Source organism: Mesocricetus auratus, unplaced genomic scaffold (assembly GCF_017639785.1).
Source record: "Mesocricetus auratus isolate SY011 unplaced genomic scaffold, BCM_Maur_2.0 Super-Scaffold_100007, whole genome shotgun sequence".
In the NCBI taxonomy this organism is placed as follows: domain Eukaryota; kingdom Metazoa; phylum Chordata; class Mammalia; order Rodentia; family Cricetidae; genus Mesocricetus; species Mesocricetus auratus.
The window spans coordinates 15,343,626-15,365,721 of NW_024429191.1; the positions used below are offsets into that span (position 1 = coordinate 15,343,626).

Here is a 22,096-nt window from a genome sequence, read left to right on the forward strand (position 1 = left end):
CTTTCAAAACTTAAATCTTGTTGAAGAAAACAGCAGAGTCCAAAGCCAATAATGGTTAACACCATAACCTTAGCGTCTCAGTCCGTTAATCTTTTTTTTCTAAGATGGAGGAGAACCTTTTCCACTTTATGCCATGAGCTAGAGAGGAAGAAAAATCATGGATACCTAAGTTGTCAGCCCTTTTTTGCTCTGTTGGTGTGATGCCAGGCCTGCCAGTCAGCATAGACTAAGCTATGCTGCATGGACAAATGATCCCGCAGCAGAATGGGAAACTAATACTGCTGCTTCTTATTATCACAGTGTAGTGCACTTGGTCTGGGCTTGTATGGGGGTGTGGCTCATGTTCCAACAGTCACTCAGGATCCCAGGCTCCCTCCATCTTGGGAGACCGCCATTTTTACACATGGTCTCTGCATGACTGGATGAGAAGTTAAAGGGGAAGACAGGGTGATGCTGTTGAGGGTGTTTTATGGCCTTGCCTGGAAGTGGAGTCTATTGCTTCCATTCCCATTCTTTTAATCAGTCAGATGGTCCCACTTACATGCAAAGGGTGTGGGAAATTTCATCTTGTGGGTTGCCGAGGGGGGAAAATGAAGCAGAGGGGAACGTATAGCCGTGTCTGCCATAGCACACTCCCTTTATTTTTTTGCCAGTTTTCCAAAGGCAGAGTCCAAATACTTCTGGGATTTGGGGCTGCTGCCTTCCATCGTTTGGAGAGTCATTTTGTCACAAGCTCCCACAGGCAGTGTGGGGATAGGTTTTGAAAAAAGACCTTCTGGGGAGACTTTGGAAGGGCTTGAGACTTCGGGGCATGACAAAGAGGGACACATCAAGTGAGCCCTTTGGGCTGGTGGTCATCAGCCCCTCAAGATGAGTGCTCAGAAAAGAGTATATTGCCTTAGTCATCTTAAGAAGGCTTTGGGAAAGATTATTTTTTTCTGAGAGTGAGGGTTGGAATGTTCTGGATTTGTCACCGAGAGGGAGAACTCTCTCTACAGGCTGTGCTTGTGATGGATCAGGGAGGGTGACATCGGGGCTGTAGGTTAGATGAGGTGTCTCTCCAGTGTTAATGAGGTGCCAAGGAAGGTCTTATCTTCACTTCTACCTTTACATGTGCTCACATTTTGTCTGGAGAGGTCTGAGTCCTACAAGTTGTTCTCTGACTTCCACATGCCCCTGCCCTCTACACACACACACATCAAACTTAAAAAAAAAAAAAAAACAGATCATTGGACAACAGAAGTTTCTGGAAGAATAGGCTAAGTAACTTGCCTGAAACTACATCACCATTGGTAAGGTTGGAGTTCTAGGGCATGCTTTCTGTGGGAGCTCAAACTCAAATGCCTGTAGGAACTAAGCGTATAACCCAAGTGAGGAAAGTACATCAGGTGGGCTGATGCCCTGTTGGTTTTTGACAGTTTGCCACAGCTTGAGTCATCTGGGAAGAGGGGAACCTCAATCGGGACATTATTTCTACCAGATTTGCCTGAGGGCATGTCTTTGGGGGCATTTTCTTCACTGCTAATTGATGTAGAGGGTTCATTCCACCTTGGGCATTGTTATTCCTGTGCAGATGGGCCTGGGCTGTATAAGGAAAGTAGCGGGACAAGCTAGTAAGTAGTGTTCCTCTGTGTTTCCTGGCCTGACCTCCCTCAACACTGGATTCTGGAATCTGGAAGTGAATGCCAAACATGCGCGCACACACACACACACACACACACACACGGAGTTGTTTTTGTCACAGTGTTTTGTAGCAGAACCAATAAGCAAATAGGACAGCTGGAGCATTTCAAGCCCTCACCCTTTTAAGTGTGTCTCTTAATACTAGCTTGTGGTGGTCACAAAGTTCCAGAGTTATCTGATGGTCCGATTTTGCAGGGGTAGTAGGGTAGAAGACAGACCAGACAATTCTAGAATTGTCCAAAATGTCAAAAACTGACAGTTGATTTATACATGCACAAATCGCAAGGAGTCCTAGACAAAACAGGTCTGTAAGTCAGAATTCACTCGGGGCTGGAGTCTGCAACTCCTACTTCTGTTCCTCCGCAAAGTGACTGCTGTATCCCCACGTGTGCCCCTTTTTGTCCTAGAGCACGAAGCTAAAGCAAGCAGAACGTGCTCCTGCTGCAAGGAAGGAGAGGAGAGACTCCTTTTCTGTCCCTGTGACCCCAGCCAGACATCCAGGTTGCCCCTTCTGTTAGGCTGGTTCTTCCCCCATAGGTAGCTGTGTACACGGGCTTTGCTGCAGGCTTTTGCAGGTGTAAAATTAGATATGCCAGAGTACTGCCAAGTCAGACATGTAGCCCAGGGAGGCTCAGTTCCCGAACAACTGTGGTAGTGTGAAGCCAGTTTTTTAAATCAAATTCAGCCATTTCTTTCCTGAATGCGTGTATATGTTTTAAAACTTGTGTTTGGTTATGTAAGGGATGAGAATGAAGTGCAGAATTCAGAGAACACTTGAACAATGCCTCCTGGTGGGTGAGAGAACTCTGAGGGATCCACAGGGAAACACAGCTGCCTGGGATCTGTAGGATGGGAATCGGATGGTTCTGGGACACATGCCGGCTCTTCTCTGTCATCAGGGTAGGTGAGTGGATGACATGAAGTCCTTGGACTGGGACAAAGACAGAAATGACACACTCTGGTGCAGGGCAATTTGACTGGCTCCCGAGAACTGCCATTGTGCTTAGCACGTGTCTTGGGCAGATGGCCCGATTTGCATCTTGAAAGACTTCTTTCTACCTTTTACTTTAGCTAGGTCTAGGTAGGGTCTTAGGTCAGGTGAATTACTTTTGTTGATAAGTTTTTGGAGGGCATGGGAAATTGTCTCTATCAGAGTTGCCTGTGGCCATGTCTGTGGGGCACAGTGTATACACAGAGGATAAAGGTGGGGCACAATTCATCTCCCCCATGCCTTCTCAAGATGACTAAGACAGCTTACTCTTTTCTGAGCACTCATCTTGAGGGAGGTGATGACCACCATCCCACATATGTAATACATAATTGCCACAGGAGACACTAAGATACTAAAAAGCAAAATGTGAAATGTGCTTTAAAAAAAAAGACCATCACCACCAACAAAATATCCTTTGCGTCATGCCCCTGAGATGACAAATACAGTACACATTTCCCTGAGTGTCCTCAAGGGGCCTTACTTCATCCAAGATGTCCAGCACAAAGTGTGGAGAGCATCCTCTTTGGTCCTTTGGGAGCCAAGTCAGGCACACAGGAAGCAGGCAGCAGCACATGCGGTGGGAGGAAATATGATGAAAGACCAAAATGAGTTGTGCAGAGGCTGAGCCACCCAGGAGTTCAGAAAGGAAGAAGTGTGGCAGGCTAGGGGGTGCAGGGAATGCCTGAAAATCGGGAGTATTGGTTTTATGGAGCTGTTGTAACAAACACCTGGGTGCCTGAAAATCACAGACATTTGTTCTTTTAGGTTATGGAAAACAGAAATTGGAGATGGGGGTGCTGGCGGGCCATACGTGAGACTTTCCTCTGCTTTCCTTCTGGATTTGGGCAGGGGTTGGCAGTCCTTGGTGCTCCGTGTCTGGTGGCTGCACGTCTGTCCTTCTGGGTCTGCCATCATGCAGAATCATCTTTGTGTCTCTGCTCCTTCATACTTTAAGGACAGTAATCACACTGACTTAGAGCCCATCCCAACGAACTCACTTGAACCTGATTGCATCAATGCAGAGTCTGCTTCAAATACAATCACATTCACATTAGCAGGGGGTCAGGACTTTGCATAGATTTGTGGGTGCATAATTCTGCCCATAACACAGCAGTGGGGTTGGGGTGGTGAACGGACGTGAGAGCTTTCGAGACGGGGAAAATAGCAAACGTATGTGTGGGCTGAGTGCCTAGCCTGGTGGCAGAATCTAGTCGGTGCCAGTAATGCCTGCAGGTGGGAGGAAGGCAGCCTCAGTGAGGGAGACTGTGGAAGAGGCCCACCTGGATGAGGTGCTATTGAGCCGCAACACTAAGCAATCGTCCATCAGAAGTTAACTGTGTTGAATGGGGGCAGAATTGCTCTGAGGGAAGATGGCTTATGGCTGCGGACTCAAGTCACTTCCCTGCTGACCCCTTTTGTGGTTCTGAGAGTACAAGGCCTAAGTCAGCCCATGGGAAGCTGTCTGCCCTTTTGTCCAGCTCTTTCTGCTACCTTCATCCCTCAGGGTCTGTTTATATTCCTCTACCTGGAGCCTTCTTCCTGCAGCCTCTCCTCCCCTCAGCTGCTCCCTTTCCTCTGGTCTCAGACATAAACATCTCTATTGAAGAGAGGTCTCCACGCCTGCCCCAGACAAGGCAGGGCCTCCACTTCCTTGCACGCCATCTTTATTCTCCACGACACCTCTGAAGCTATTGTCTGGTTATTTACTTGACACAATCCCTAGTCTGTCGATGTTTATGGTCTTCGATGGCATTTGCCTCATCTTGCTGCCTGACAATCTCACCACAAAGGGGGCAGCATCAAACAGTACTCACTAGTTACCTCAGAGGCGGCTGGGCCTCTGTTTCAGTGTCTGACAGGGCTGCAGTCATGATGTTGCTTGAGGCTGTGGACCCTTTCCACTTCATGGACTCATTGTTGGCGGATGGCCTCCTTTGAAGTCCGGTAGACTGAACTGATGGGCTTCAGGCTGGCTGTGGTCAGTTCCCATGCCCAGCTGCAGGATGCCATGGCTGACCTGCGTTCTTGCCATGTGTGCTTCCTTAACGTGACCACTTGTTTCGTCACACTGGTCGGAAGCAAGCCACTAAGTCCTGCTCACCTGAAGGAGAAGGAAGGTGGTGACCTTAGCCACCAGCTTTGGATCTGCCTTCCACAGGCAACCAAGAGAATGAAGTTTCTTTAAAGGGAATTTGTTGTACTAGCCTTAACCATATGTAGTGCGGGTCCAGAATAGTGATTGACAAAGACTTGTCGGAATGGAAGAAAGAAGGAAGTGAGGAGGTGGTAAGGGGAGATGGGGGTCAGGAGGGAAGGAGGAAGGAAGCAAGGAAGAAGTTGGGAGGGGGAGATATGCTCTCTTTTTCATCCTGCTTGAAGAGTCAAAAAAAAAGTCTGCTTGCATTTACCCTAAGGCAGTGCCTTAGGGCTTTTATATTTGCTATTTCTTCTTTCCAAATCCTTTTATTCTCTCTCACATTATCTCCACACCAACTATGTCCAGCTCATTTTTGAGGTCTCAGTTAAAATGCCACCTTTCCCTGGAATCCTCCCCTCTACCTACAGTGTCACCGCTCTCCCATTATTAGGCTTTGTTTATGCCTCTGGGATAGTAGAGAGCAGAGGTCTATAAACTATGGTCCCAAGGACAACTCAGCCTATTTGGCCTCTTTTTCTTAATAAAGTCTTATTTGCATAAAGCCTTTCCTTGCCCCCTACTCAGTCATTTAAGTCTATGGCAGTTTTTACAGTGCTGGACAGAGCCGAATGGTTGTGATAGACAATTTGACCCCCAGGGGCTGGAGAGATGGCTCAGCAGTTAAAAACACTGGCTGCTCCTCCAGAAGACCACGTTTTGATTCTTAGCACCCACGTGGCAGCTCACAACCAATCTGTAACTCCAATCCCAGGTTGTCCAACACCCTTTTCTGGCCTCAGCCATCATCAGTCAGGCATGTGGTGCATAGACATGTATGCAGGCAAAACACCCATGTGCACATAAGGACAGACGGACAGACAGGAAGAAAGGAGGAAGGGAGGGAGGGAACAAGGAAAGAAGGAAGGAAGGAAGTCAGGAAGGAAGGAAGAAAGAAAGAAAGAAAGAAAGAAAGAAAGAAAGAAAGAAAGAAAACATGACAGACAAAATCCAAAAGTATTTGTTATCTGGCCCTTCTAAGATGAGTGTATGTATGAATTTGTGGCATAGATATTACCACACTTTATGGCAATTGCTCCTTTAATTGTCCCACGTGAACTGCTCTCTTTAAGGACAAGGCCCACGCCACTGTTACTTCCTAGCATATGCTGTAGCCCAGCAGCTTAGTGGGGAAGAGCTGTTTGTTGAATGAATACATAAACGAATGAGTGCGTGAATGATATATCAGGAAGAAACAGAAACCAGATGGAAAACTCAGCTGCGAGTTAGCCATGGAGGTCACATTTACGCGTGAACAATTTCAGGGAATAGGTGTAGTTCAGGGAGCCACAGAGGCCCTGCGGAACCCAGGACGTAAGACAGTGGAGGAGTGTTCATCTCTAAGGCGGAAGAGAGGAGAGAAAGCTAAGTGTTCAGGAGGCTGACATGGGTACGGTCCCAAGAAGGAGCTGTGACCTTTGGCAGCAAAGTATGCTGAGCTCTCGGAGAAAGCCCCAGGAGAATGACTTCCGTGTCCTTCCTCTGCTGTTGCTAACCATCTCCACCCACCTTACCGGCAGATGGAAGGGCTCCCAAGACTGCCCAGTGTGAGCCATTGGGTCACCTCCATGGATGGAAAAGGTAGAGTAGGTACCTCTACTCAGGCCAAGGCTTTGCAACCTTGCCTGGATTGGGAGTTGGGTTTATGATACACCTTGATCCTGATCCCTTTTGTTCAGTTTCTGGACAGGAGTCCCAAGTCCATGCTATCAGACCTTGTGGTGTATTGCTCCAATATCTGAAGCCTTTAAGAGCTTTCTGCTGGGCCCTAGTCCCTCCTTGCTTTGTAATCCCCTCCACACCCGTGCTGTCACCAGGTCCCTCCCCTCCTTGTCCTCCCTTGCCCTCTCTTCTAAAAGGCCTTCTGAGTTTCTGCTCTAAGTGCTGTTGCTCTCTACACCGCCTTCTCTGCCCATTCACCATGGCATGTAGACCCATCTCTCAACATTGCGTTTTGCATATTTTCCCTGTATTTTATGATTTAGTTGATCTCCGCTCTTTCTCTGCCCCACTCACTGTGGAATGTAGACTCCCATCTCTCAACATTTCATTTTACATATTTTCCAAATAGCTTATGACTTAGTTTATTTCAGCCAGACTCCAAAATGCTGAGAACAAGGACCAAGCTACAGTCTGTATTTTTAAAAATCAACACGTCCCAGAATATATCCATCCTGGATCTGAAAACTGACAGCACTGTCCAGCCTCCTACATTCACAGTACCCTAGAGACTTCATCCCAATATGAGTTAGCTCCCTTGTGTCTCTGTTTGTGTAGCCTGTGCGACATCTTTGTGTGTGGCATCTCCTTCAGTTCTTAGATTGAGATGCCATCTTCCCTTCTGTGGGGCAGAAGGCAGCTCTTTGGAGAGTCGTGCAAGGAGCAGACGGATTTAAAAATCCAGTCTGAAGGTGTGGGATGTCCTCTGGGCCGGTGCTTCTGACCTACGATGACATGAGTTATGTCTCGCTGTCCCGAAGGTCAGAAATGCGTTCACTCACCTACCCTCTCAACAGTTTGGCTTTCAACATGCTCAGACACTTACACCAGCCCAAAGTTGGCAAAAATCATCTAATCCAGAATCAGTTTTACCACAAGCGGTTGAGTCTCACATCTAATTTGTTAAAAACTAGAGTGATTGTCTAAGTACTATCATACAGTGGGGAAACTGTAATCTGAACTGCTGTGAGGTGGGGGTCCTTTGTGTGCTTCTCTGTCCCAGACAAATGTCCTCTCAGCTTCATTCCGACCTACACCTCCACATCCTCTCCCTACTAGTGGCCGGTGCTCCTTGGGTTTTCCCAAGACCACTTCCTCACATGCTTTCTGTCTTGAGCCTCCAGGTAATCCTATAGAACTGACTTTTGGGGTTAGATCCTGGGAGCTTCATAACAGTAGTTGTCATATCTGGGTCTGAGTGAAGTTATATCTTTGCTATGCCAGACAGCTGGCTAGTGAGGAAGTTGGGACTCAAACCCACATCCTCTGGCTTTTCCTCGGATGTCTCTTTTCTCCATGCTGTGCTGTTTCACTGGGGGTAGATCTTTACGCGTCCCTCTTCCCAGATGTGCTGTGACTCAAGGAGTTATCTGTAGGAATGCTGCAGAGTAAAGAAGGAAAGGGGTCCATGCGTGCTTGTGCCAAGACAGAGACAAGAGCCGGGTCCAGACGATGTTATTTTTGTTTCATTCTTTTGCCCAGTGTTGCTCTGAATTCTTCTTCCTCCCCACTCCACCCAAGGTGTCAAACAGATGTGAAAATACCACAAAATTCAAGCCTCAACCCTGGTGTGTGATTCATTCGTCGGGATGGGGAAAACAATGAAGGAGATTGCCATGGTGATGCCTGTTTACAAAGGCAGCATGGGAGACACCAGTTGTGGGCAAAGGTTAGAGAGCGTCCTTGTGCTGGCAGGGAGGCTCAGTGTTCCTACTGCCCAGCCTCAGTGGGAGACGGCAGGAACTGTACTGTTTGGGCTGGAACTGGGGACAGCCATGCCACTGGGTGTATTCCTTTGTTTTTTTTATCAAGGTAAAGAGATGTGAATGTATGTTCTCTCATTCTACTTGTTTATGTATTTTTCACCCTCCACCCCATGTAGTACATAACTTTATACACTGCAAAAATGCCTAGATTCCTGGTAGATGGACATCAGGATTCGATGGCTAAAAACGGCCTATAGGGTTATTTTTTTATAGGGCTGGGGAGATGGATCATTGGGTAAAGTGCCTGTTATGCAAACATGTGGACCTGAGTCTTGATCTTTTCATGCAAAAATCTAGGCATCATGATGTTTGTCTGTAATCCCAGGATCCCAAAGTGAAGACAGAGGCTCCTGGGTGCTCACTGGTAAGACAGTCTAACCAATTTAAAAGCTCCAGACCCTGCCACAAAAACAAAATAAGGTAGAGAACAAAGGAAGACACTTGATATTGACTTCTGCTTCCATAGGCACATTTGTGGACGTGTGTGTGTGTGTGTGTGTGTGTGTGTGTGTGTGTGTGTGCAAAGGCACACACACAGATGCACTCACACACCTGGTCTCTTCATTCAGACAATCTGGCTTCTAATCCTATTTTTATTTACTGACATGTGATCTCATGGCCAAGTTTCTTTCTGGGTAAAATCTTCTGAAGAGCAGAGGAGGAGACTAAGTCTCCTTGTGGGAAAAGTGAGATAATAAACAATGACTGATGGATTCGAGATGAACGGAAAGTGCTTAGCGAAGTGCTTGGTTCATAGTGTGGGCTTAGCAGAGAGCTGTTCATAAGGAGGTTTACCTACAGACATTTATCTGTTGATGGAAACAATAATACCTATTGTTCACACCCGTTAGAAAGACAAGACAAAAACCAAATTGGATAGAAAGTCAAGATATTGCACTTGATAGTATAAACTGCTGTAACAAACAGTCCCTGGATTTGGGTGGTTTTGAAACTATTTCTGGAATATGTCTGAGTCTGATGTGTGCAAATCAGGAGGCAAGGACGGCATCTCTGTCCCAGGCAGTCACCCAGGGACTTGGGCTCAGACCATGTGCCACCCTGGGAGTCCTCCACTATGTTATGGATCCAGCTCAAGATACAGGCCAAGGAGAGGTGTGGCGCATTGGGCAGGGAATTTTGTGACTCTGCCTGAAGGCATTATGTATTATTTTGGCCCATCATGCAGTGCTATGAACTTGGTCACATGGTCACACTCCAGGAAATTTGGAGATGCAGTCTGTGCATTCACAAAAGTGCTTTGATGGACAGTTTACTAGCCTGCCTGGGCTCCTGGGCTCCATAAATGGAGTAATGTAATGCCATGGTGATTTCCATGCTTCTGTAAGCTCCACCTGGATGGGTGAACATCCTTGGTTAAGCAGTCTTTATAGGACTGAGGATGAGAAAGGGGACATTTCTTTCCTCATCTCCAGAAGACATAAATCCCTTCTTTTCTTGACCCATCCTTGGCTAGAATGACAGAGCTGAGGGTCTCAAAGCAACAGCCATAGAATCACCTTTGCCATACAGAGCTGTGGGACTGAATTCCACTTGTAGTGGTGAATTAAATATTCAGTAGGCATCTTTTTCTCTTTGTTCCACACCTTTAATGTTATGAAATAGATCACCCCAAAGATAATGGCTTACGACATGGTGCCTGGGGAATTAGGTACCTGGTCACGGTATATGTACGTAGGAGAGTGTGCTTCAACTAGTTAGAGTAACCCCAAAGACTGAGACTGAAAACTTAGTAAGTGGTGGGTAAGCACCATGAGTACAGCATCTCATTTAACCTTCAAAAAAGAGCTCTTGAGGTGGTGTGTGTCATTATGATCCTTAGTCATGAGGCTACTCAGGAGATAGTTGGGTAAGGAATTAAGTTCCAGGACTGTGTGTGAGCACCCTCATGGTATACCCCAGCCCACCATGTCTTCAGTGTCTCTGTAGAATGCTGCATCCTTTCTCATAATGAATATTAATTGAAAATATCAGTGCAGCAGCTGGAAGTATGAGCTACTGCAGTCCCACACTGTGTCCTGGTAATTAAATCCTTAGTAGCTTTGTCATATTCCCAGTTGTCAAGGTCCCCGCACATCTACCCAGATTCTGGAGAGAGTGGAGAAGAGTACTTGCCATGCTCGAGAAGTTGCTGGGTCCCAGCCATCTCTCCACTGGCATGTGGTCCTGGCATTGCCGTCCTCTGAATTCTCAGAGCCCTCATACCCTTCCTTCACAAACACCCCACATAGGTAGCAGAGATGAAATGGGGTGGTCCTCATACCCTTCCTTCACAAACACCCCGCATAGGTAGCAGAGATGAAATGGGGTGGTCCTCCATCACAAACTAAGAAACATTTTGGATGGCTGTTCTAGGAGGGGGAAGCTGACAAAAGGGAGCTGGAGTCTAGGTGAAGTTCCCAAGGACATGCTTGGTTTTTATCTCACTGTAATTTCTGCTATCAGCAGAGTTATCCCTCCTCGGACTTGATTGTTCCTCACACAAAGTGCAAAAATTGGAACCCGCTTTCCTCTTCATCTAATGCAATACTTCTCAGCCAGCAGGTCACAACCCCTTCAGGGTCATGTATCAGATATCCTGCATATCAGATATTTATATTATAATTTAAGACAGTAGCAAAATTACAGCTAGGAAGTAGCAACAGAATACTTTTATGGTTGGAGGAGAGGTCACCACAACATGAAGAGCTGTACTAAAGAGTTGCAGCATTAGGAAGGTTGAGAACCATTGCTCTAATGCAAACCTGTAACTCACAGGTCTTCCTGGAGATGTGTTGTTGGACAGGTGACTCTTGGTAATCCAGGTAGCCTATCCTGATGCCTTGCTAACGACAGACAGCACTGTTCCCATAAGATTTATCACTGTGTGATATCACAGTTGGTGTGTGTGTGTGTGTGTGTGTGTGTGTGTGTGTGTGTGTGTGTACTCTGATGTTTGTAGCATGAAAGCAGGCAACAACACATTTTCAGAAGCAGATTCAATACACTGAGTGATTGGTGACACTAAATAAACTGTCAATTTACAGTCACCCTGTAGAAACTACACAGGCTCAAATCCTAAAATATTTCTTCTTATCAGGAGGGCACAATATTGTAGGGAGTCATTCTTCAGCTTCCATGTTAAGAGTTGTAACATTATGGTTCCCCCTCCCCCCTTTTCCATCTAGGGCTCGTAGGTGATTGTAGGGAATACAGAATATTTATCCAGTTGTTCACAGGTTTGTTCTTAACTTCAGTTCCCCTTAACCTTGATTTCCTACCACCCATGATGCCTCTTTCACCTTTACCCCAGTAACTGCCACGCTGAGCTTTCAGCTCCCCCATGACAAATGTTCATAAGCTTCTGAGTTGAGGCAGGAATCATCCATGCAGCTGCCTTTGCCTACTGTGTGGAATTAGCTTTTACTACATGCTATGCACAGGCTTGACTGTGTTGGCACCTGTTCAGATGCTAAACCCAGAAGCTAGACGAGTTTCATCTATCTGACAAGATTGTGTTATCTGTTTATGTCTATCTAGCTATGTACCAAAGCCAGTGACCATTCTTTTGGTTTCAAGAAATAGAAGCAGAATGGCTCTTTTCATCTCTTGAGTCTGGAACACTGTCTTTTAATGGAGACAAGATGGCTTCTGGGAAATCTGAGCTGGTTTAAACCAAAATAAAAATAAAGTAGGATAGGTCGGCTCACAACATGCTAAAATACAGAAGTATCTGGCTTCCGACATGAGCAGATCCAAACACTAACATGTTAGACGGCATGAAGAATGTCTCTTTTCATCTTCTGGGTCTGGAACACTGTCCTTTAGTGATGGCAAGATGGCTTCTGGGAAGTTTGAGCTGCTTTGCTACCCCAGTGGACAGAAAGTTATTCTTTGAATCATGCATGAATCCTAAAACAATGAAAGGGATTGAAGGATTAAAAGTGTTACCTGTGTCAGCTGCTACTCCCTGGAACCCCTGGAATTGAGAGGGGTCCTCAGCTTTAGTGGCACAAATTAATCTGAAAATTGGAGGACCTAGGGCCACTGAGAGATGTGTTTGTTTCTTGAAGAAGGGACCACAGAAGACAGGCAGTTAAGTGTAACTGGGCTCAGCTACATACATAATGAATGGCTTATTCCATACAATTTCCTTAAGGTTAGTTGGGCATGCTCAAGGGATATCATTAATCATTGGAATTGCCTTCTCCCTGACAGACAGCGTGTTCCCACCCCCCCGTCCAAGCCAGTCTGCATTGAATAGACTGTAAGTGTAACCTGCAAAAATCTGACCTGAATTTTCTTTCCATTGCAGTGACCTGGACAGAAATAACATCACCAGGATCACCAAGATGGACTTCGCTGGGCTAAAGAATCTCCGAGTCTTGTAAGTAGCAGATGGTGCGCCAAAGAGTTTTCATTTTCAGCTCTTCAGCCTGTGAAATGTTGCACTACCCTGACATCACATTCCCAAGCTCTGGGCCATAGGAATTCATGCTTCTGCTGCAGAAAGCCCTTTGTTACTGTACCAAGTGTTCACAGATAGCAAATCGTATGGCTGGATGCTGCTAGCTGGGCGAGATCGATAGAAGAACCGGCTTCCAGTGACAGGAAAAACAGAAGGCAATAAATGAATTAAGTCAACATGCCCTGCTTCCTGGATGACAGCAATGTCAGGTTGACTAACCATGCTTCCCTTCCACAGAGATTATAATTTCTTCCCCAGCTTGTGCATTAAAAGAGCAATTGGGACAGATGTTATTTATCTTCCTGCTTAATGGAGAGGAGGGGAGGAGAGATGGAGAGGGGCAGGCAAGGGCAGAATCCTTGCTGACCATTCACAGCTGTGCAGACAGGTTGCAGAATTTGAAGTAGACATTGATGGAATAGGGGGACAAGAACCAATGTGCTTCCATTCTGAGTACTGGAGAATTTTTACCCGACCCTAGGTTTGTGTTTGGTAAGAAAACGCCTTTGAACTGTTTGTTCACTGAAAAGTCTGATATTCAGAAAAACAGTGGAGCAATTGGGTTTTCTTCTTGCCGTCCCCCCTTCCTTGTTGTTGATTTTTACCCATAGTGTGGCTCCTGCCCAGGAGTGCAGCCCGAGAAGTTTGATCCCAGCTTTGATGTTATTTGTGTCATGGAATCTTGGCTGGCTCATCTCTATCGGCGGTTACTGCAAACTCATTGCTACCAGATTCCATCTCCCTTAACACATACTTTTAAAAGATTTATTTCATTTTATGTGTATGAGTGCTTTGCTTGCATGTATGTGTGTGCACCATATGTGTGCCTGGTGCCCTCAGAGGTCAGAAGAAGGCGTCAGACTCCCTAGGGCTTGAGTTACAGATGGTTCTTAGCCGTCCTACTGGTGCTGGGAATTGAACTTGGGTCTTCTACAGAAGCAACAAGTATTCTGAACCCCCCCCCAATCTCTCCAGCCTCCCACATCCCTGCTTCTACTCACAGTTTTACAGAACAGGATGATTTTGTCCTTGGGACAAGAAGCATCAGGTTCTGATTTGATTTGGAATTAATTGCTCATGCAACTTTGGGGAAGTCCCTGTTCCCCCTTGGATCTCAGTTTTCCCTTCAGCAGCCTAGGGAGTGATCACTTCAAGGTCCTCTCAACTCTAGTTATACACGGAGTGCTTCGGGGCTTTGACATTTCCCCCGAGCATCGTTTGATTACTGCCTGTCACTTGTGAAGCAGAGCTTTGGTAATGTGGATTTCTTGCTTGAGAAGTGTTAGTAATCATGCTAATGCTGACAGCGACCAACATTTGGTCGATGACTTGCCATTTACCTGGTGCAGAGTCATGTGACAGAACATATGAATGAGGCTGGCATTATTAGGGCCCCCTCATTGCAGGAGAGGAAACAGCCCTGGATTAAGGAACCTCAGCTCCACATAGTGAGCCTCAGAGGAGTTGGAATTAGAAAACTTCTGTGCTCACACAGGAGAAGGATTGTTGGGTGCGGGGGAGGGGAGGGAGGAAGTGCAGCTCCGGTGCATGCATTCTTGAGGAGGGAGGGGAGAAGGACATGCCGCTCTGGTGTGCAGAGTGTCACCAGTGTGCTCCTCCGGGCCAGTGCACAGGGATGCAGGAATCTGATGCTGGGTCTCCAGCTACCAGACACTCCCTCCGTAGACCTGTTCTCTCTTCTTTGGTCATCCTCAGAGTGAAGACCTCCCTTGTGCTGAGCCTTTCCTGTGCTCTGAGCACCTGTGTGTATGTCAAGTGAGTAACTGCTGGGATAATGTCTATGCCTATCAGAAGGGAAGTTGGCATAGGTGTGAGGGATCCCTTGGTTCAGTTTTAACGTACTTTGTATTAAAAAGAAAGGCAGGAGACTGCTGCTTCTAGGTCATTTGTTGATTTAAAAAGCAAAACTGTGTTTAGTCTTTAGCTTTGTGTCTTTTTGCCCCTATTTCTTCCACTTGTGTCTGTAGAAGATGCTTTCTCATTCAAGTCAAAATTCACCTACTGCTTCATTTTCTAACCAAGTCAAAAATAACCCTTTGATTTTCTTACTGCTGCATCAGAGAGACTAATAAAAATTCCAATTTCCATATCTGCTCTCTGTAAATAGAAAGTTTAAAATACTCACAAAAGATGACATTAATGTCTTCTGCAGAGTCTGCAGCACTTCTTTGACTACAGTTTATCTTTTGAGTTAATTGGTGCATTCTTCTGTTTTGGTAAGCAATACCAAAATGCCTTTTACTCTTTCTTTATCGACTGTTAATAGGTCTGTTTCATTATCTCCCTTATCAGCTCACAGACAGTCCCTTTCAAGTGGCCCTTTAATTCGATGAAAGAAATCTGCTAGGTGGAATAGCTGAGAAGCCTTCTAACACCCATAAAATATCCAAACATTTTAATCGCATTTTCCCTCCGTCTATTCTTAGTTGAGTAACCTAGAGAACTCTTTTTTATTTTCTTTTGAAAAGCTTTCATCACATCCTGGCATATTCCCCATGTCTGTTTCTTATTTACAATTTATGGTGAAGCAATAAAAGACTCGATAGTCTTGAATAATTTGAGCTTGCCCCCCATTTCCATGCAGAATGCCTTATAGCTGCTAATATGGTGCAGGTGAATGGGTAAACACAGAACAGAGGCTGTCGAACTTCTGTCTCATCCCAGGGCGATTTTCCCTAAATGAGGCAGAGATGTAGGAGTTGCCTGTGACAATCATCTCTCCCACAGGTTGGGAGCAGGGAAAAGTCTCTTCTGTTGGTATCAATTATATCCATTTTTTCTTAGTAATCCATTTAAGGATTTGCCGTGTTCACAATGTGGAAGCCAGCTTTATCCCAAATGGGGTTAATAAAAGAGTTAAACCCCGCCTCAGCCGTCATCACATGAGGACCATTTCCGATTCTAACCTAGTGGAGAAAAAAAGAAAGGAGTGCCAAAGAACTGAAAATGAACACAGTCTGTGTCCCCCTAACTTAGAACAGACACCAGCCTTGGGCGTCCCATGTGGGAACCTGAAACATAGCCTGACCTCGATCCCATGTCCTCCTGCATCTGGCCAGTAAACTAGAACTGAATCAACAGCTTCCTTACGTACCCTTAGTTTGCAGTGCTGCTCGACGTCTCTGCGCAGGTTTTGTGGCTCACTTATCCACTGACAGATGCTTCTATTTGTCAAGTAGTCTTTACTGAGCTTTTAAGTGCCAGGCATGAGGCTGGACTCTGATGGGTTTAGGAAGTCAACCTGAAAAGCATCCTGGATACTTTAACAACAGGAATCAAAGGATACTGCAGGGAGCAGGTGAGGAGATCTATCATTGACAGGTGTGGGTGGGAGGAGAGACTCCAGGAAGAGTACATTTCCTAGCCTAGTGATGATAGAGCCATGCCTGCCTAGAGTCACTGGGGACCAATGGGAGCGACCCAATCTTAGAGCCCAAAAAAGCATCAATAGTCTTTGTCAGAGGGACACAGTCACCCTGGAGTGGTTTGGTCAGGAGACAGAAGGGCAAATCTCCCAACCCCACTGTCCTTCTATTGTTCCTGGCTCCTGCTAGTAAAACCCAGTGCTGAAGCCAACAGTAAGTAGAGGCCAAGAAGCTCTTTGGAAAAGCCACTACAAGCCAGCTTCCCAGGTTCTGAGCAAGGTAGAGCAGGGACAGAAACCTTACCCAGGTGTTTACACATCTGTTTGTTGAACAAAACTAGTGGTGGTATCATAATGAATACAAAACTAAGAGATACATTCTAGGAGGTCAGAGTTTAGTACCTCCAAACATCCAGAGGTTGACACTCAGCCACTCTAGAGTTAGTCCTTGTTCTCATTGGAGAAGAATGACAGCCAGCGCTGGTTGACTGATTGATTAGAAAACACTGGCCGAGCAACCCCCCCTAGTCACTAGTATTGAATTGACACCCTGTTTAGTAAATGTAGTAATAAAAGCTTGTTAACTTCCCAGGGCCTCCTTACCATATGGCAGAATGGAGATGAGGAGGGGAGGGGAGGAACATTTATTAAACATTACAGATTATTACTTCAGATGCTGGGCTTGATGATTTGTTTACTCCATTTTTATTTTTACAAGTGCTTCTGTGATGTCTTATTTTCTGTATTTTACAAATGAGGAAACCGTGTCTCAAAGATGAAGACTAGTTTGCCCAATACAACACCACCATCTAGTAAGAAGTAGGACAGAGATCCTAAAGTAGACTGGGGGCTTGAAAGTCCTCTCCTTAACTGTGCAGTTACCCTTGGGTAAGTTTCTTAGCTACTCTGTTCTTATCTGTTAAGTGAGTGGCCCGGAAGGAAGTGGCCTGCCAGGGACAGAAGTCACAAAAATGGGAGGTCTCAGAGGTTGAGGATTCTGATGAACAGGCTGACCCTCTAGGTCTGTTAATACTTGTAAGCACAAATGTGTTACATATTTGAGCCTAACCAATTATCCTTGTGTGCCCTGATAGAAACCTCACATCATTGACTCACCTCGTTTATGCAAAGTCAGTACGTGCTGGGCCCATAGTTGTGTTTCTCATTCGGTGGGCTGATGTAGCCCCTGGTGCTAGGCTGGAAGAGTGAGGATGTCAGGGGGCGGGGGTGGGGTGGTGAGGGAGGCACAGTGCTGACCTGGGAGTGTGAGGAAGTGAGGTTCTCACCCTTGGGTTGAATCTTAAGTCTAAAACATGCTGAAGGTTAGGCTATTCCAAGAGGTGGGGTCATCCTGGAAGGTCTATTTTGGAGAGAAGATGCACCCTCCCCTAGGCCATGCTTCTGCCATTCCTGAGCAAACTGTGGCCCTTCCTAAATTCCTCCTTCTCTCAAGAAACAGCCTTCAATCACAGATGCATATCCCCCAAATCCCACGCAGCCACCAAATGCAGTCCCTGTCTTTTCTTGGCCCGTATCCTACCCAGAATCCATGCATCATCATTGCGTCCCCTCTGTTCAACTAATCCAATTTAAGCTCTGATTTTTCTCTTTGGTAAGTCGTGGAAACAAATGTTTCATTGTATGGTCAACTCTTAGGGCAAGCCAAGTGCATGGATCAAGCTCACTTATGCAGCGTGTTTAGGACTTTTAATCACTTGCTGGGAGAACTTAGAGATCCATAAAGCCTGTGGCTGGAGAGGGGGGTTACTTTTGTGAAGTCGCTATCTCTAGGAGGTTGGGATGAGCCTGACCCTGCAAGAGGGAATCCTTGGGCCCAGGCTGGCATCTTATGCACAGTGCTGATTCACAGTGACTCTGTCCTTTCCGTGAGGTTGAGCAAGGTGAAGAGGTGTTGAATGTGAGTGGTTTCTCCAAGGAGCAGCTTTACCTCTTCCGTTTCTGTGCACTCAGGGGGACATTTGCTGGGTACATTCTTAAAAGTAGAGACGTGGAGCATGGACTAAGGAAAATGCCAAGGGAACATTAACTCAAGGCGAAGTCCCAGAGACCAATATTAGTTTGATCATATGGGGATGTCAGAAATGTAAGTTTAATCTTGAGTTGTTCCTATATAAAGAAATATGTGTAACAAAAAAAAATAGAGACATGGAAACCAATCTGCCAGGTAGCAGTGTGCAGGCGGTGGAATCCTGCTTACCTTGACACCACACGGATATAGTGATTTTACCCCAACAGAATGATTGGAGGGACCCAGCAGTCCTAGGAAGGGATATGTGATGTGACTGCACAGCCTGAGGCCTCTTCTGGGGATCCCTAACCATTTTAGTCCTTGACCCTGGCTGCTTTTCTGATTCCAGGCATCTGGAAGACAATCAGGTGAGCATCATTGAGAGAGGCGCCTTCCAGGACCTGAAGCAGCTGGAGCGATTGTAAGTAAAGCACAACCTTGTATCCTTAAGAAAAAAATGTTTTCTGCATTTATTTTGTTTTGTTTTCTAAGTTGGTCTTGTGGCCTTGGTAAAACAAACCTTCAATGCTCGATGAAATGTTTTCACTGTATTTCAAGTTGCTTTGAAGCATGTAACAGAGGCACTGAGATCCATATAAACTGTTCTAAAAAGGACACAGAGGCCGGCAGTATCTGGGACTGGATCTCTTCTTCCTGGGCTTGAGGTAGCCCTGGCTTTCCTCACGTGGGGCTGCTTCCATCCAGACCTCAGCTTCTCCTTTCTCAGGAGTGAGATAATGTCATGGAAGCCATCAGCAGATCGTCCCCTCCTCCTCAGGCTTCTCCTCCTGGGACTCCTCCTGGTACTCTTGTGGGAGAGGAAGGATGGGCGAGTGGGCGCAGCCTTCCTCGTGCCTGCTTCTCTGAGCGCCAGCCTGTCTCAGGAAACCCACACGTTTCCACGAGAGAACACATTGCCACTGGTTTAAAATAGGCCGCTGTTCTGACTTGATCAGAGGGTGGGCAGCAAAAGAAATGGGGCTGGGAGTTGGGTGGAGCCTCCATTTATTTTACCCATGAATGCTTTTGCAGAAAACTCTGGGGTCAGTTTGATGAGGAAGGTTGCTCAGATGGTTAAGTGGGCAGTTTCACCTTTCTTCAGTTAATCACAGCTGACAGCTCATAACATCTGGATATTTGCTTTCTACCCTCTGAGTGGGGATTGTCCCCAAGAGCACTTAGTCATGCTGGTGGGCGGCTCTCATCGGTGCCTCCCCCGGCAGCCCCATTGCCCTGACATTTCAGCTTCATTCTGTACTGGGATCTGGGACTGCAACAGTTCATGGCTCTGCCAGCTTACCTGGAAAAAAAACACATCTCTGCTTATCTGTCCTGTTGCCAAAGATCCTTTGCTTTGAGACAAGTCTCTTTATGGAGACTTGCTGTGGTGAAATGGACTGCCAGACACAACTTTCTTTTCTTGTGATGTGTCATCCTTTCTCCACCAAGTCGTTATATCCAGGGCCACATGGCATCGGGAATTGGTATAACCTAGAAAAATGTTTTCCTTCCCACTGTTGTGTGGACTGTCTCATCCACTGTTTCCTTCCGGATCAAACTCCAGCATGACTGTTGCTGTCAATAGTTTGAAGGTATGACATTTATTTCTAGTAAAAGAAAATGGTTATTTTAGAAAAATTACATTATCTTTGCTTACGTTTTGATTTTCAAGTTTTCTAAGATTTACCTTCTCCTGTTTTTGTACCAAAAGAAAACATAAAAGTATTTGTTGAACCGTGTTCCTCTTTGTGAAATAACCAACATTTACATAGAAAAATAAACACATGGTCCAGTGTGAAAAAGCTGACTCTTGCTTAGTTTTGTGATTAGAAGGGTAAATAAATTCTTAATTTGTTAATTTCATGGTTGTTGGGAGAGAATTAGCGAGGGCTTTGGAGACACCAGAAACTGTGTGTGTGTTTCACATGTGATCAGTTCTTTTATTGTACCCCTCTGCCAAATTACAACAAGCAGCAATGAGGTGTCATTCCCCTCATTTTGCAGATGAAGAAACAAAAGCCCAGGAAGATTAAGCCAAGGAATTGTCAGGGCTGGGTAAGGTTCCAAGCCACATCTGTCTGACATCAAAGCCCGAGTCCTTTCATATCCTTGTGTTGCAGACACTGGATGAAGTGTGAGCTTTAGCGATGGCCCTGCAAATAGCCTCTCCCGTACCCACTCAGCTCCAGAGACTTGGAGAAATGCTCTGGCAAAGGTCTCTTAGCTTTGGAGTGGTGAACAAAGCCAAAATACCGTGCGTGTCTGGGGAACTGAAGGGATTACAATTGCTGAGCAAACCTGGCTCTTTGTGTGTTTTGGTATATTAGGCGGGTAATACTAGCTGCAATACTACATAAACTCTCAAATCTCAGTGACTTAGCACAGTGGAAATTTACTTTTAATTCCTACAAACTCATATGGACATTCCTGGTAGAGCCTCTCTCTCTCTCCCAAGTACAGACTCAGAGACAGTAATCCTCCATGCTTTAATGCTGGTTTGCAATGTACAAATGTAGCAAGTCATCGAGTAGGGAAGTTCCCATGTGAGACTGGGAAGAGGTATAACTTATCCATTCTTACATCCTGTGAACTGGCACTGTAGCTATAGTTAAACTACAGGGAAGACTGACAAAAGTGACTGAGTTGTATGACAGGAGGTAGACGCTAGCTTAGTGGGTAGGTAGGTCGTCTGACTTCTGTTCCACGGAAGCTGGAGAGGTACTTGGACAGTGGATAGGATGTCTCTGTCATTTGATAGGCATCAAGAGTCAGCAAGATGATAGGTGTGTGTGTGTGTGTGTGTGTGTGTGTGTGTGTGTTAGAGAGAGAGAGAGAGAGAGAGAGAGTGACAGAGAGACAGAGAGACAGACAGAGACAGAGAGACAAAAATGAATCCTCACTGGTGTTAATCTGCTTTCTATTCAGCAGTCTGCTTTCAATCACATTGAGTAACATGAAATAAGAAAATGCAATATATTTGTTATTAACCACTGAAGAAGTAGATGGTGGCTGTGCCATCATCGGTAGCTTGCTCCAGGGTCTCCTTACTCATGTCTCTGTGTTGCATAATAGAATATTTTTATTGCTTCTGTTCTAAAACAGCCTAAAAAGTAAATGGATTTGGATACTTTTCCTCCTGAATGTTTTATTCTTGGCTTATTCTCTCGGGGACTCACTGAGAAAGAGAGGGAGTATTAAATTTCAGGTCTTAACTTGGAATTCTGTTCCTCCATGAAGAACTCTAGACTGAGTTAGGTGCCCCCTCTGTTAGATCATTTCCTGTTGCAATAACAAGATGCCTGAGGCTGGGTACTTTATAAAGAAAAGTTGCTTTAATGAATAGTTTTGGAGGCTATCAATATAAATTGGGTGACCCCATCAGCCAGGCCTCTGGTGAGGGCCCCATTACCTGTGCTGCATCATGGTGGATGGCATCAATGATGGGAGTTTGCATGAGAAGAAGAGATGATTTAGGGAGGTAAGAAGCCAGAGAGCAGGAGGGCACAGGCTTGCTCTTATTTAAAAAAAAACACTTGTTCTGAGAAGCTGGGTGGTGGTGGCACATGCCTTTAATCCAAGCATTTTGGAGACTGAGGCAGATGGAACTCTGAGTTAGAGGCCAGCCTGGTCTACAGAGTGAGTTCTAGGACAGCCAGGACTGTTTCACACAAAAACCCTGTCTCTATAAACCAGCCAACCAACCAACCAACCAACCAACCAAACAACCAAACAAACAAACAAAACACATGTTGTTCTTAGGAGAACAACAAACTCACTTTCCCATGCCAGTATCAATCTCTTATAGAAGTCTGTGTCCCCACCCTACCCCAAACTGTGGCACAGTCACCTCCCACTTGGTCCTTC

The 22,096-nt window shown here is 45.8% G+C and overlaps 1 protein-coding gene across 1 annotated transcript in view; it reads left to right on the forward strand.

Moving 5' to 3' along the window:
- Slit3 (slit guidance ligand 3) overlaps positions 1–22,096 on the forward strand; it is a 571,841-nt gene that overhangs the window by 35,847 nt on the left and 513,898 nt on the right. The window contains exons 2-3 of the mRNA XM_040748452.1: positions 12,666–12,737; positions 18,582–18,653. Of these exons, the coding sequence (XP_040604386.1) occupies positions 12,666–12,737; positions 18,582–18,653 (144 nt within the window). The remainder of the gene's footprint in view (positions 1–12,665; positions 12,738–18,581; positions 18,654–22,096) is intronic.